The sequence below is a fragment of the Carlito syrichta genome, unplaced genomic scaffold, assembly GCF_000164805.1.
Source record: "Carlito syrichta isolate Samal-C Ts95f unplaced genomic scaffold, Tarsius_syrichta-2.0.1 Scaffold307028, whole genome shotgun sequence".
NCBI classification, from domain to species: domain Eukaryota; kingdom Metazoa; phylum Chordata; class Mammalia; order Primates; family Tarsiidae; genus Carlito; species Carlito syrichta.
This window is the reverse complement of record NW_007251124.1, coordinates 446,828-462,713: the sequence shown is the minus strand read 5'-3', so window position 1 is coordinate 462,713 and position 15,886 is coordinate 446,828. Positions and strand designations below refer to the sequence as shown.

At 41.0% G+C, this 15,886-nt stretch overlaps 1 protein-coding gene across 1 annotated transcript in view; it reads left to right on the top strand.

Moving 5' to 3' along the window:
- The first annotated feature begins 8,414 nt into the window (after positions 1 to 8,414).
- Positions 8,415 to 15,886, top strand: part of GPX6 (glutathione peroxidase 6) — an 8,814-nt gene continuing 1,342 nt past the window's right edge. The window contains exons 1-4 of the mRNA XM_008063778.1: positions 8,415 to 8,501; positions 12,012 to 12,165; positions 14,495 to 14,612; positions 15,363 to 15,462. Of these exons, the coding sequence (XP_008061969.2) occupies positions 8,415 to 8,501; positions 12,012 to 12,165; positions 14,495 to 14,612; positions 15,363 to 15,462 (459 nt within the window). The remainder of the gene's footprint in view (positions 8,502 to 12,011; positions 12,166 to 14,494; positions 14,613 to 15,362; positions 15,463 to 15,886) is intronic.

Genomic DNA, 15,886 nt, shown 5'->3' with positions numbered 1-15,886 from the left:
CCTGAGTCATAGATCAAGGCTAAAAAGTCAGTCCAGGTCTAACTTAAACCATATGTTCTGTCACTTCCTGATTTTAAAATCCTATAATTACAAACAGTCCATGATCTTAAATATGATAGAAGACCAGGGTAGGAAAAATCAATATGTCTCAATTGCTGCCTATTTTTCCCAATCAGATTCTAATTTTTTCTTGAGGCAGTATTTTTATGAGAATAAGTTTCTTACACAATGTCACAGAGCTAGTGAGTGGCAGTCTAGAGACTGACCGAAACCTTTTAGACTCCCTAATCTAGAGTCTGTTAATGAATTAATTTTACCTGAAATTTGACAACAGATTTGTCTTTAGTTCCTTTGACCCTAAAGGAAACATTTGATTCTTTCTGAGATGCAGGACACCTCTTCATCTCAGATTCAAACCACAACTTCTGCAACCACCCAAATCTGACTTAGAGATGTCTATCCACTCTTTGGTTTTACTTGACTGTTCTCCTGAATTAGACAATCTTCCTTGGCATCTGGTATCCTCTCCCAGATCTCCAGGTTTTTCCTTACTCTGAGTTGTAAACATGAAGTATAGGGTCTACTCCAATTCTACCAATTTAAGTTAATATCTCTTATGTTTATGTAGAATTTAGTTTATCAGCCTCTTTCACATCAATAATTTCATTTCACCTTCACAATCAGCCAGTTACAGGGGTAGGACAGGCATCATTAGCTCAAAGTTGTAATGGAAAAGTGAGCTTAGAAAGGGAAAGTGACCTGGCCAAAGTTTCATAGTAGTATAGAACTAGACCATAAAGTTGAATTTTTATTTCAAATCCACTTGTCATTCCACCCTTTAGGGCTCAGATCCTCATAATATATGTATTTGGAAATGGAGGACAATTAATTCTAGAAAGATCACTGACTGTCTTCTTAATTTTAATCCTCACGTCTTCTCAACTTTCTGATTTCTTTCCCCAAACATTATCAAGTTTGGGGCTCCCCTCTGTTGTAGATTGGTTGTGGCACTAAAACTGAACTTTCACTGAGGCAACTGGCCTTGTCACACAGTCTTCCTGAAGGGTCTGTCACTAATGCCAAGCATCCCCCCCCCACCTGCTCCAGGAAGAACTCTGTTTCTTTGTGGTTGGGGTGAGAAGGGGGCGAGAGGAATAATGTGTACTCCCCTAGGCAGTGTTCTAGTCTATTACCCCTGCCTTAATGGGCCGGAGGAAGGTGCGGGGGAGAGAGAGAGTGCACCATGTCCATGCCCAACTACAAGAATTTGCGTAGCCTACAACATTCACCAGATGCTCTTGCCTGAAAATTCTCCAGCCTATGACTCAGAGTCTTACTGCTCCCAGGGAAGGAATAAATATGCCCTATCTCACCAGCACACACTGCAAACCATCACTAGCAGGGAGGAAATATCACTTCTCTATAGGCTTCAGTTTACCTATTTACAAAAAAGGAGTTGGATCAGAAAATCACCAAAATCCCTTCTAAGGCTGACAGTTTATTTTCTCAGCTTTTGAGAGAATCTGACCACCTTTGGAACTGATCTGACCCATTCTTACCCCTACATGGTTAAAAAATGGGAGTAAGAATCAAGGCATTTTTAGCTCAGATGTGTTCTATAGATCATGGTTTCCACACCACAACTATGTACATGAGAAGCAGATGCTCAGAAAGTGGAAAGATTGCCTCATCAAAGTCACAAGGCTGCTGGATAAATCCACAACTGTGTTGCCACAACAGTCTATCCATGTAATCAAAAATCTGATTTAGAACAATAAACTAGAGGCTGGGACAATTTGGCTTCTCCTTTCCCACTCTGTAACCCTTCATCCTTTGGCAACTTAGGAAAGGTGTCAAGGCCACTGGGAAAACACCAGGTCTTGATATAGAAACTCCCCGCAGATATTGCAGGGACATACCAGGAACAAAGCTGACTTTCTTCCTATATAAGATCAGAAGAGGCAAGAAATATTTATAGATGAAATTATATGATGTTTGGAATTTACTTGAAACTAACTCGGTGTGTATGTGTACATGTGCAGGGGTGGGCACTGTGATAAGAAGCTTTTGTAGATGTAGATAAAATAAAATTAGCCATGAGTTGTATTGACCTGGTTGCAGTAGGAAATAGGCATATGAGGTTAATTATACCCCCTCTACTTTTTGTATGTGTTTACATTTTTCCTGAACAAAAAGTTTAGTAAAGAGCTATTAGGGACGGGGGGGGGGGGACTTTGTCACTGGAAATGCTGGTTTGGGGTTCGCTGGTTATTCATGAACAAATCACTAGACATGACACCAAACTCAGGACAGTAAGGCAGAGTTTTATTGCAAGCAAGTAAAGCAGAGCAGAATCTTTAAAGCAAGCTAGTGCATTCTTAAGAAACAAGAGCAGCGGGCTGTTCAGAGAGTGAGACAGTCCCGTTTATTTCTTTGATTTGATTTTTATAGTTTACTATTCTTTGTCTTAGTCTCTGGTCTCAAGTCCCTCTTAGGCTTGTTTTCCCTATTTATGGTTAGGTCATAAATCCTTCATGTGACCTTTGACTTGAATGGATGTTCAGATATTATTAATGTTACCTTGTTAAAGTTACAAGTGTCTGTAATCAATTTTGGGGCTACACATCTTCTATCTTTTCATGATTTGTTACTCATACATGCAATGAGCTCTAGTATATAAGATGAAACTAATGATTAACATAAAACATAAGTCTGAAATCAAATGTCATAAAGGGAAAGAGCTTACACTTTTAGAATTTTAGAGAGTTTCAAAAGAGTTTAACAAGATTGCTCCTTATCTAGGTTTGCAGATGGTTCTTTAAAGATATGTAGTTTCTCTGCCTCTTGGTTATTAGGTGGTTTAATATGACTGGATGTTTTCCCTCAAATAGTAGCAGTGATTTATTAGGTAAGGACAGCCTCCTTAACAGGTTACATCGAGGAAGGGGGGATAAACCACATTCCTAAGGGCAGAAAAATAAAAAAAAAGGTACTTTTTAAATCCAAGCAGTTTTTGCATTTGGCCCAGCTCATCATGAAAGAAAATTTCTAAAATGAGTAAATAACTAGATGTCAGCTGGCTTCCCATTTCTTACCCTTTTCCCTCTTCGTCCTCTATTCATGGCTGCCTAACTACCTAACAACTTCTTAAAACTGATGTAGAGAAAAGGAATAGAGCAGATTAGAGGATAAATAAGAAAGAGAGAAATGGAGCAGGAAGGGTAATGAAAAAATGAAGAAGAGAAAGAAATAATGGAACTTATATTAACGCTCATTGAGTTCTTACTATGGGCCAGGCATTTCCAGATAAAAATTCTTACTCAATCTTTGTTTTAAAAGTCATTATTGCTATACTTTTTTATATTAAAAAAACTTGGTACACAGAAAAATTAAAAAACTTGCCCAAAATTGTATAGCTAAAAATAACTCAAAACCAAGTCTGTTTAAATCATAAATTCAGTTTTTTTTCCCCATGAACAAAAGGGAGAGAGAAAAGAAGAGAGTAAAGGGAGATGGCAAAGGGTATAAAGTGTAGAAATGGGGGAAAAAATAGGAGAAAAGCAGATTCAGTGAATTCAGAATCAGCAAATCAGCTGATAAGAAGGCCCTTCCAAAGCCATCACTGGAATAGTAGAGAACAAGGCTGGCATTGTTCAAATCTTGACTCCTCTAAGGTGTGATTAATTGCTCATTCAAAGTAAGTTAATAAAAAAATTCATTACATGTCATCTGTTGTGCTTGCTTCTGGGAAACTATACATTTTGTAGTCCCTGTCTTCTAAGGGTGGCAACAACCAGGATGATCCATTATCTCCAAGGCAATTGTAGTTTCCTCGGACTAGCCCTGCACTAACTTCTTGTGAATATGTGTGTTCAAGCTAAATCATAGCAGAAAGGAACAAGAAAGAGATAATACAGAACTTGAAGAAAATTATATCATATCAGTCCTTGACAAAGATAATGTAATGCCATTTAATGCAAACTTTTCTTCTTTCTTCTCTGTTAAGAAAAATACATATTTAAATTTAAAAGAAGATGAAAATGTAGGACAAAACTCTAGGAAATGTAAGAAAAAACTCTAGGCTTGGGCATAAGCTTCTGCACTTGGCTTATTTCTAGCCTACAAACATATTTTATTTGGTAGAAGACACAATCTATATACTGATTCACAATCTATATACTGATTCAACATATAGATCATTGATAACTGATAAATATAGCCAATATGATAGATACAGAATTAAGATTTAAAAGATCAATTGCTTGGATAGACAATAATAGGCACCAACACTATAGTGACAGTTCATATAAACTTAGGTTGATATTTTCTTGACCTTAAACCAAAAGTAAACCAATAAAAATAAGAAAATTAAAACAAGTGAACCAATAATGTTTCAAATATACTAGAAATAATAATGCCATTTTGGACTTTACTGGTTAGTGTTCGAAAGAGTATGTTCTTGCTTGATCAAATCAGATCTGAAATAATGTTTCTACCTGTGAATGGAATACATTTAAAAAGGTAAATTAATAAATCAAGGCAATTTCTAAGGAAGACAGTGAGGATGTCAACTGATTCCTAAGATATATTTGTTGAATGAATGAATGAATGAAAGGAGGAAGAAAAGGAAATTATCTGTCTATATTCTCGGCCCCCTGCAGTCCATTCACTATACAGCAGGCAAAGTGAACTTTTAACAAAGTACACTATCGGTCGGGCATGGTGGCTCAAGTCTATGATCCCAGCACTTTGGGAGGCCAAGGCAAGTGGATTGCCCAGGGGTTCGAGACCAGCCTGGACAACTTGGTGAGACCTCGTCTCTACAATATATTAAAAAAAAAAAAAAAATTAGCCGAGCATGGTAGCGCACACCTGTAGTTTCAGCTACTGGGAAGGCTGAGGCAGAAGGATCACCTGAGCTCAGCAAGTCGATGCTGGGGTGGCCGTGAGCATGTCATTGCACTCCAGCCTGGGCGACAGAGTGAGACTCTGTCTCAAAAAACAAACAAAAAGCACACTGTCAAATAGAATCATATTGTTTCTCCATTTACAATTTTCAAATCTTCTCAGAGGATTTAACATAAAATGTAAATGACTTACAAGGCTATGTAACTTGACCCCTGCATTTCTTCTTTCCAGATGTATTCTATACTACTTTACTTAGAGTCATACTCTCCTGCCATATTGGTATTTTCTGTTTCTCAAGCACGCAGTGTTCTTGCTCATCCCAGGATCTTGACACAAGCTGTTGTCTGCTTGAAAAGCGTCTACTCATCCTTCAGATGTCACTTCAACTGAGAGACCTTCTCTGACCCCTCTGTCTATTGTAATTCACTCCTAGTTACCTGATTTTTCTTTTACAGAGCTTATCAAATTCTGTAACTTTCTTGTTTTTTAATTAAATAATATTTAGTTTATTATTGTCTATTTGCTTCACACGGTATAAGTTCTATGAGTCCAGGTTACAGTCTGACTTGTCTAATAAAGCACCTAGTTTTATTTATTAGAAACTCAGTAAACATTTTTTGAGTGAGTAATGTTTTAGAGTAGTAGAAGTTCATAAATTTTGTGGAAGATGCACAAGCAATTTTAAAGATCTTTTGAAAACTATAAACACTTTCTCACCCTCTCTGGAAAACTGAAACTATTACATTATGATTATAATACCAAGAGGTTCTTGATTCTCTGAAACCTGACAACAATAGGCTTCAAGATTTAATTACAATATTAGAAACAGAAAATTATTTCATCTAAGAACATGAGCTTCATCTAGAAACTGACAGGAGTAGATGTTCTGACCAAATGATATCTTACCAATTCCAAGTTTATTCAGAGCCTTTAAAACAAATACAGATATCTCTAGAAGCTCAGAGTTGCTCTATGACCTTCAACTATTAAATTGTTATTCACATTTTGTATTTACTTCTGTGACAATTATTGTTGGTTGCAGTCTATTAGTAATTTGCCCATTTCATTTAAACTTACACATTTATCAGCATTAAATTGTTCATAATGTGCTCTCAACTTCTCACTGTCAGTACAACTGAAGTGATGTCTCCTTTCCATTTCTAATACAAGTTGTCCTTCTGTATCCTTGGGGTATTATAAATTGTCTCAGACAGTAAAACTTTAGTGACAACAATTATGATCCATATGGATCCAGAGCAAAAGCTCTGGAGTAGGATTCAGGAGTTTGCCTTCATTTCTCTACTACAAACTTCATAACTTTTGAAATGTTATCTCTCTCTCTGAGCTTCAGTTTCCTCACACATAAAGCTGTGTGAATACACTTCTAGTTGCTTATCTGTATCAGGCATGGAGTAAATGCATTATAGTTATTATCACATTTAATAGCCCTGAAAAGGAGATAATATTTAAAAGGAGGTACCTATAGAAACCTAGAATAAACTTAGTTTAGTGTAGGCTTTTTGCCTCAGCATAGCCATTTTTGCTTAGACTTTACCCCCGACACACTTTGAATCTAGCACAGGTTAGATAGACATAGATAGATAATTTTTTTTTTTTTTTTTTGAGTTGGAGTCTCACTCTGTCGCCCAGACTGGAGTGCAGTGGCCGCTCCTCCCGGCCACCACAGCCTCGACCTGCTGGGCGCCGGCCATCCTTCCGCCTCAGCCTTCCAAGCAGCCGGAATTACAGGCATGCACTACCACGTCCAGCTGATTTTTTGATTTATTGTAGAGATGAGTTCTCACTGCCCAGGCGGGTCTCGAACCCACGGGCTCATGCAATCCACTCACTTCAGCCTCCCAAAGGCGCGGGATTACAGGCTGAGCCACTGAGCCCGGCTTGATAGATAAGTTTTTAATAGGCAGGTTTTAGGAAGCATTCAGACATTTCACTGCAGGCCAAGCAGCAGCCTACCCCACCCCCTTAGAAAATCTCCATCAGGTGCAAGACAAGGACAGAGTCATAGAAATAATAGACCACCTTTTAGTCAAGGAGTTTGTGTATTGCGAATATATGACAAAGTCTCTTACTGGAAAACTCCCTCCCATTGTCTCCTTCCATCTAGCCCACCACCTGAGGGCACGAGATGCTAATGTCTGGCATCCTCAAGATCTAAGACTCATGTGACTACAATCAACATCAAAGACGTGCAGCCCTGACACTCCTCTGGGCCAAAATCCCCCTACCCCAAATGCCCTTAAATATACCCATTTCTTGGCCCTTCAATGCCACACTTGCCTCTGAGTGTCGGTCCCTTTTCCAAACTTTACTTTGTTTACTTCTTTCTACAATCTTGCGCTATTCCTGTGGCCTCAGCACTGGCACCAGTCCATCTCGCCTCAGCGGACCCTTTCAATATGATTTCTCTGGTTTCACAGATGAGAAAACTAGAAGTAAAGACATTAACTTCTTCAGAGTCAAGGAGCTAGTCAGTGGCACAGACAAGCATTAAGCTCAATGGTCTCTATAGCCTCATAGTCAAAGGTTCAGCCATTTTTAAAAACTGAAAGCAGAAGAAAGCTTAAGAGCATGGGAATGTGTGTGGGTCTGTACTGTAAGAGGAAACCCTTCTGCCTGACTACCCTAAGGGCCTTGAGGACCTGCCTGACTGGATCAGGTTTCAGTGTTCAGGCCACAGATTACAGGCTTTGGAGAGGGACTCAGAAATCTGAGATAACAAAAAGTTTATATTCCAAGAGAGATCACAAGAATTCAACCCCACCCAGACTTCAGCTCCAAGAGGCAGAGAAGAGCTTTTGTATGAACCTGGAAGAGGCTGGGCAGGATGACAAAGGGCTTAGAACTGAGGAGGAAGAACTTATCACTTCAGTTACCAGGGAAGTTTGGTAAAGGTAAGCTGGCAGTGAAAAGCAATGGATGGGAGGAAAATAGGCAGGTAACCAGAGAAAACAGCTCTGCGCCCTCTTCACCAATCCAAATAATTTTATGCATCTTTCTGGTTGCTATCCTATTGTTGTTCACCAATAATAATTTTAGGAAAGGTGAAAAACAGGATGATAGAATAATAGGGGGCAGAGATAATTACAATAATTTAGGCAAGGCTTCTCAAACTTCAGTTTGCATATAAAACATGGGACCGTTTTGTTGGAGGAGAAGGAAAGGAGGAGGAGGAGATCCACATTCTGATCCAGTGGCAGTGGTTTTACTTCCTGGTTATGGAGCCAGTACCTATAAAGTACCAGTCTCTTAGAGAGGGTAGGGACAGCACTTTGGATTCCAAAGAGAAAAGCCTCCGCGTTCCCTCCAGACCACGGGTGGTCTGACGTCTTGAGGCACTCAGGGGCAGGAGGGTGGTAGGAGGTGGGGAGGGGTGTGAATGCTGCTCTGCGATTGGAGGGCACATCTTCAAACTGGTCCCTCCAGGGGCTTAAAAGGGACCAAGATCCCTGGGCACTCATACTTGCCTAGACTTCCTAGTGTCAACCATGATCTGGCAGTTCTGGGCCCCGAGTCTTTTCCCACTGTTCCTGGTCGGCTTTGCTCAGCAGACCCTGAAGCCGCAAAATATGAAGGTGAGTGTCCTGCAGGGGATCCAGGTTGATTTCAGTACGTGATGACCAACCTAGCCGCCAAAGTTTTGAGGAGTTCTCTCCTCTCTTCTTCGCAAAGGACAAGACCAGCCTTCCCAGACCTTCTTTGCAAATTCTGATACTGCTGTCCTTGGCTACAGAGGCTCTCCTTCCTAAATCAATTGTAGCTTATTTGTGTCTTCTCTGCACCCAGTGGTTCTTTGAGTTCAATGTGTTGGGAGGGAGAGGGCAGGGAGAAGGTGGAGAGACGGCCACCTTCTGGTGTGTTCCTCTTTTCTACTTCCCCCAGTGACCCTTGATAGCCCAGAGCTGTCCCTTCCATGCTGGTCTGTAACTTGGGCCAGCACTGTGAATCTAGCAAACAAGGCTTAAAGTTGCAAAACGATTGAGAAGGAAGCCAGGCACGGTGGCTCAAACCTGTAATCCCAGCACTTTGGGAGGCGGAAGCGAGAGGATTGCCTGAGCCCAGGGGTTCAAGACCAACCTGAGCAACATGACAAGACCTCATTTCTACAATAAATAAAAAATTAACTGGGTTTGGTGGCACATGCCTGTGGTTCCAGCTACTTGGAAGACTGAGGCAGAAGGTTGCCTGAGCCCAGCAGGTCAAGGCTGTGGTGACCGTGAGCTGCCACTGCACTCTAGCCTGGGTGACAGAGTAAGACTTCAATTCTAAAAAAAAACAAAAAAAGAGAACGAAGTTTTCCTTTTACTCTTAGAGAGGTTGCTCAGTCTGAAACTCAGAGGGAGACAGGAGAGAAACTGGTGCTGGAATGTACTCGAGTTTCAAGGTCAGGAAGAGTTTTTTGTTATTTTTCTTTCAGGGAATAATAAAGTACAAAAGGCCAAAATGATTGTTCACCAATGATAGTTTTAGGGAAGGTGATGCGATAAGAAGACGACAAAGCTCAGTTCAGTGAAGGATTTATTCTCAGATCTTGGTGCTACTCCTGATGCTGTTCAGAAAAGCCCCCACGCTGGATATCAGTAGCCACTCCTGCAAAGGATGTGTGTCTAAGGGTGTTGAATGGAGACTGAGTAGATCACCTGATGCACCAACAAATTTTAACTTTAAAATCAGGCAAACGTATTTAAAAAACTCAGCCTTAGTGGTAGTTGTAAGGCATATTTTTGTTAGACCCTTTCCACTATAAAAGGTGGAGAAATGCCCCCCATGCAGTGCAGTGAATCCCAGACTTGTGCTCACATAAGAATCACCTGGAGTTAGGCCCGGTGGCTCAAACCTATAATGCCAGAACTTTGGAAGGCCAAGGCGAGAGGATTACCTGAGCCCAGGGGTTTGAGACCAGGCTGGGCAACTTGATGAGAACTCATCTCTACAATAAATTAAAAAATTAGCTGTGTTGTGGTGCACACCTGTAGTTTCAGCTACTTGGAAGGCTGAGGTGGAAAGATCACCTGAGCCCAGCAGGTAGAGGCTGCAGTGACTGTGAGTGCGCCACTGCACTCCAACCCGGGTGACAGAGTGAGAATACAACTTAGAAAAAAAAAATCACCTGATTAACTTGTTAAAGCACAGAATGCTGGACTTAGTGGCTCAGCCTGTAATCCCAGCACTTTGGGAGGCTGAGGCAAGTGGATTGCCTGAGCCCGCAGGTTCAAGACCAGTTCGAGAAACTTGGTAAGACCTCGTCTCTACAATAAATCAAAAAAATTTAGCCGGGTGTGGTAGTGTGCACCTGTAGTTCCAACTACTTGGAAGGCTGAGGTGGAAGGATCGCCTGAACCTAGCAGGTCGATGTTGGGGTGGCCATGAGCATGCCATGGCACTCCAACCTTGGTGACACAGTGAGACTCCAATTAAAAACACACATATACACACACACACACAGAGCTGGGCCCCACTTCCAGAGTTTCTGATTCAGTAGATCTTGGGGGAGCCCAGGAATTTGCATTTCTAAAATGCTCCCATTTGACACGTGTGCAAATCCTCAAACCTCAGCTCTGAGGTTTAACCTCTGTTATTGAGTTCAGGTGAAGTGTAAGATGATGCTAATACTCAAAGACCGGCAGCTGTAGCAAGATCACAGCTCACCTGAAAGGATAGCTTCTGAGGGGCATCCAGGTTTGTGTCAGCCACTGCTGCCTGGTTGAATATGGAATTTCTAATGAAGAAAATTGGCTTGTTATTGAAAGGCTGTGTTCTTGGGTATGCTGACTGCTTCAAGTAGACCTAAGCAAATTGGAGCAGAAATTAAAGCTGGGTAGGAAAGACCAAGCTCTTCAACTCTGCAATTTTCCTGGAATAGTACATCTCCATCCACAGGGTGCTATCCATGTGAGAAGCAAACTTCAGAAGTTGTTGAGCCTAGAACTAAGGTAGCACGAAGGTAAGGAAAATGGAGGCACATAAATGGCAGCTCACAGGATGATTTCCACCTGACTGTATATTACAATAGCAAAACAGGCAAATGCTGGAAATTAGTACAAAAGTAAGGTGGAATGAAGGTGAAGAGAATGGAGACATAGATGACGCCCTGTCATAGTGGGTTTCTTAGCTAATGTTCCCAAATATTTGGATAAGGTATACACAGAGATGTGTACAGATGTATGGACACAAAGAAGAAAATGTCTGCCTTAGGGCAAGCCTCCTTATTTTCAAGAACAGTGAAGGAGAAGCTTTTGCCTGGTGTCCTGGTGACAGGACTTAGAAGATGATAGAGTTTCTTGCCCTTTATCCCCATGGGAGTTCACCCACAGGCAATTCTTTCGCTGTACGGGGCAGGCCTTTATGCCTATCCTAAATTACCCTAAATTTCTATGACTTTCTCCATATCATCAGAAATCTGGCCTCTCTCAACAGATATCATCTTAGCCTTTTATTCCAAGTTCCGTTTGCCTTTTTTTTTTTTTGCATACTCATGGGCAAAAGGTTTTTCCTCTCTGTGCTTTCTATTTTATAACCTCTAATTCATTAACATTCCAGGCTGTTTCTCCATAATACAGGAATGAGAAGAAGTGGGTATTGATGATGAGTTTTGCAGGTACCACTGAGCATCCCATTGGCAAGACCAGGAAGGCCCTTCATTGGGATCCAGAGGTGTTATGGGCCAAACTTCAGGGGAGGGACTACAATATAGAATATACAGATGAGAAATTTATATAAGATTTATTTGTTTATTATGATAAATCTTAAAAAAATCTATCAAGACCATCTTAGAAAGGATGGGATGTCTGGAATAGGTTATTGAGATGTGGGGGAGAATGCACTGTCAGGAAATGAAAATAAATTGTATTAACTTTCTAGGAATGAGAAGAATATTATAGAGTACTTGTCCTGTCTTTATAAAGTTGGATAGCTTAGAAGATATAAATTCTAGTTGTGGCATCAGCTGAAACTAATTATTTTACTTCAATTCTTAGAATTTCAAGATATTCCATGAAGGGTCTTTGAGTACTTTGAAAAAGTTCGCAGGTGTTGGGAATTATTGTTTATCTTATATCATTATAGTTATTTTTGTACCCTTCCAGGTGGATTGCAACAAAGAGGTGACAGGTACCATCTATGAGTATGGAGCCCTCACCCTCAATGGCGAGGAGTATATCCAGTTCAAGCAGTATGCTGGCAAGCATGTCCTCTTTGTCAACGTGGCCACTTATTGAGGCTTGGCAGCTCAGTATCCTGGTAAAAACTCGTACTTCAACTTTCTTCAAACTAGCTTTGCCAGATAGTCATATTCTAATTCCAGAAGGTTTTACTAATGTGTTACTGGGGGGTGGGAGGTGGGAGAAGTAATCAAATGACTCTACTCCCCTAAATCCTGCTCCTGGTCACTCCTTAGAATGCCAGAAGAATTATCTCTAGATTTGAGAACTAATCCCAAAGATTTAGTCAAATGCCACCAGGAACACCCCTGTAGCTGAACAAGCTGAGTTTCTTGGTCAGTTCCCTTAAGGAGAACCTATACTGTAGTGAACCATAGGGCTTCTCAGTAAAGAAGTGTTAGAAATAACTTATTATCGAGTCTGAGCTTGTGTTAGGTGATTTGGGAAAGGATTCGGGGAATTAAAGCTTTACTCTGGATTGGATGCCATCAGAAAATGAAGAAATGGGGGCAGTTATGTGATATCTCAATAAATCATATCTTCAAGGTGGGAGAAACTAAGGCTAAAGATGTAACTGGTAAAGAAGCAGCAGTCACTCATACTGGCAGGAAGAGGGTGGTGCTTGGACATTTTTATGATTTGGACAATGTTCATGTTTTGTCTGTGTTCAGCTACAATTATGGCATATCTTGTTTTTGCATTGATTCATAGGGTCACATGTTGTATGATACTGATATTCTGTGAAATTATTTATGTCTGAGAGAAGAATGCCAAAGCCTACCTGCAACTCCTAGGCTAGAACCTGGCCTTCAGGAACTGATATTATCTTTCTCACTGGTGACTTCTGGTAGTAATAGGAGAGAGAATCTTGATATTTCAGTTCTGTAGGCACCTCCAAATGACAAAGGGCAAAATTAAGTTTTTTTTTTTATCAGGGTAGCCTTCGATTGGTGTAAGGGCTGTCTTGGGTAACTGATAACAGCAAAATGCTCCATTTCTTCAAACAGCCTAACCTTCTATGGTGACTGAGATAGATTTTCCATGTTCTTTGTGTACTCATTGGGGCAGAGTTTGGTATTCTTGTAGATCCAGAAAAAATTATTTAAAATTCCAGGTCAGCTGGGCACGGTGGCTCACACCTGTAATCCCAGCATTTTGGGAGGCCAATGGGAGAAGATTGCCTGAACCCAGGGGTTTGAGACCAGCCTGGGCAACTTAGCAAGACGTCATCTCTACAATAAATCAAAAAGTGAGCTGGGCATGCTAGCTCATGCCTGTAGTCCCAGCTACCCCAGAGGCTGGGGCGGAAAGGATCGTCTGAGCCCATCAGGATGAGTCTGTTGTAGCTATGAGCGTGCCACTGCACTCCAGTCTGGGCAACATAGTGAGACTCTGACTCAAAAAAAAAAAAAAATTAAATAAAAAAAGCCAGGCAGAGTGGCTCATGCCTGTAATTCCAGCACTTTAGAGGCAGAGGTGAGAGAATTGTCTGAGTCCATGGGTTCAAGACCAGGCTGGGCAATTTGGCGAGACCTCATCTGTACAATAAATCAGAAAATTAGAGCTGGGTGTGGTGGCTCACACCTGCAATCTCAGCACTTTGGGAGGTGGAGGCAAGGGGATTACCTGAGCTCAGGGGTTCGAGACTAGCCTGAGCAACATGACAAGACCTTATCTCTATAATAAATAAAAAAATCAACCAGGCATGGTGGCACATACCTGTGGTTTCAGCTACTTGGAAGGCTAAGGGGAAAGGATCACCTGAGCCCAGCAGGTCGAGGCTGCAGTGGCTGTGAACCTTCCATTGTACTCCAGCCTGGGTGACAGAGTGAGACTCCAACTCAAAACAAAAATTATCCAGGTATGGTGGCACACACCTGTATTTCCAGTTAGTTGGAAGACTGAGGCAGAAGGATTGCCCGAGCCCAGCAGGTTGAGGCTGCAGTGGCCACGAGTGTGCCACTGCACTCCAACCTGGATGACAGAGTGAGACTCCAACTCAAAAAAAAAAAAAAGTTTGGTCTATCAATTCACCAACGATGGAAGGAAATAATGTTCAAGTCTGACTTCTCTTCCAAATCAAACAGGACTCTCACACAAGACTAACCGATCCGTGTGTGTGTGTGTGTGTGTGTGTGTGTGTGTGTGTGTGTGTGTGTTTAAAGTAAGGATTCCCATTTTGTAACAAGTTATGGGAACATAACTGGTTTCCTATTACATAGGAAAACAGTAGTCATTTGGATGAGTTTCTGAAAACATGTGTTCTAGTTTTTTTACTCTATGTCCTCAGTCTCTGCATTTTTAAATCTTTCCCTTCATAGTGATCAGTGGATAAATCCAGTGGTCTTTCATTGCTTGAGGTAGGACTTCTAACCAGGCTACCCATGCCATTTACTCTCTACTTACAGAACTGAATGCACTACAGAAGGAACTGAAGAATTTTGATGTCATTGTGTTGGGCTTTCCTTGCAACCAGTTTGGAAAACAAGAACCTGGAACAAACTCAGAGATCCTTCCTGGACTCAAGTGAGTGCCTGCATGGGACCCTGCAGGGGCTTTTTCAGGATTTCCATTTCTCATTCTGCCTAGAAGCCCTCCCATTCTAGAGACTTCTGGGGGTGGGTGGTAAACCAATAGTTTGTCAAGAATATCATCATGATGAGTGTAAATTCAATCTAGCTCTGTTGGAAATACTCTCTACTTTTGGATTCTTTGATGGTGAGACTAAGGGAAGATTAAATGGAAAAGAAGCACAGGGGAAAGAAAATAGGAAATGAAAATAAATTAAGAAGACTAAGCTCAAAATATTGCCTTCCAGCCATTTGCCATTGCCTTGCTAAACTATGGTCTGGACACGTGATCTTTGAGCTAAGGCCAGTTCATGTTTTCCTAAACTTTAGTTCCCTCCCCTACCTTTAGTTCCCTCCCCTAACCACAAAAAAACGATGTGGGGAGAGGTGAATCTCCTCTCTCTTCTCTCTCTCTAATTTACTTTCTAAATAAACTATATTTTCCAATCTAAAAAATATTTATATGATATATAAAAGTATATTTTATAGATATATAGCCTCCAAATTTTCTCAAAATACTCTGAGCTCCATAAAACCTATTGTCTGAAGTCTTGATTCCCAGAGACCTGTCTTTTCTCACCTTCACTGCCCACAACCTCTTATTCTTTTTCTTTCAATTGCTGTTGTGGTGAATTGGTGATGGCCATTACTCTCCATTCTTGTCATAATTTAGATTCTCTTGGGGGGACACTCTGATTTATTACAGGTATGTGCGTCCAGGTGGTGGCTTTGTTCCCAATTTCCAGCTCTTTGAGAAAGGTGATGTGAATGGTGAAAAAGAACAAAAGGTCTTTACTTTCCTGAAGGTGAGTGAATATAAATCTGGCATGGATTGGTTCAGTAGAGATGCCCTGAGAGCAATGGGGCTCATGTCTAGGCTTGGGACTGGACTCCTTGAAAAGAGATGATTGGGTAAGTTCAAGGATAATGACAATATTTGTTGTAAGACTTTGGCTTTGAGTAGAAGACATAATAACTGATAGCTCTGACAAGAACTGACCTCCTCTACTAAATAGTAGTGATTCATTCATTCAACTATCATCGATCAAATCCTTAGTTTGTGCAAGGAACCATGCTATACAGTGAGTTAACAAGCATTAACAGGGCATAGCTTCCCTGAAATAATTTGTTTCTAAACAAGAGACAAACATTGATATGGATAATACAGAGTACCATGTGGTAAGTGGCTTCCCAGAGTCATAGAGTTTGAGAACCACAGAATACCAGGAT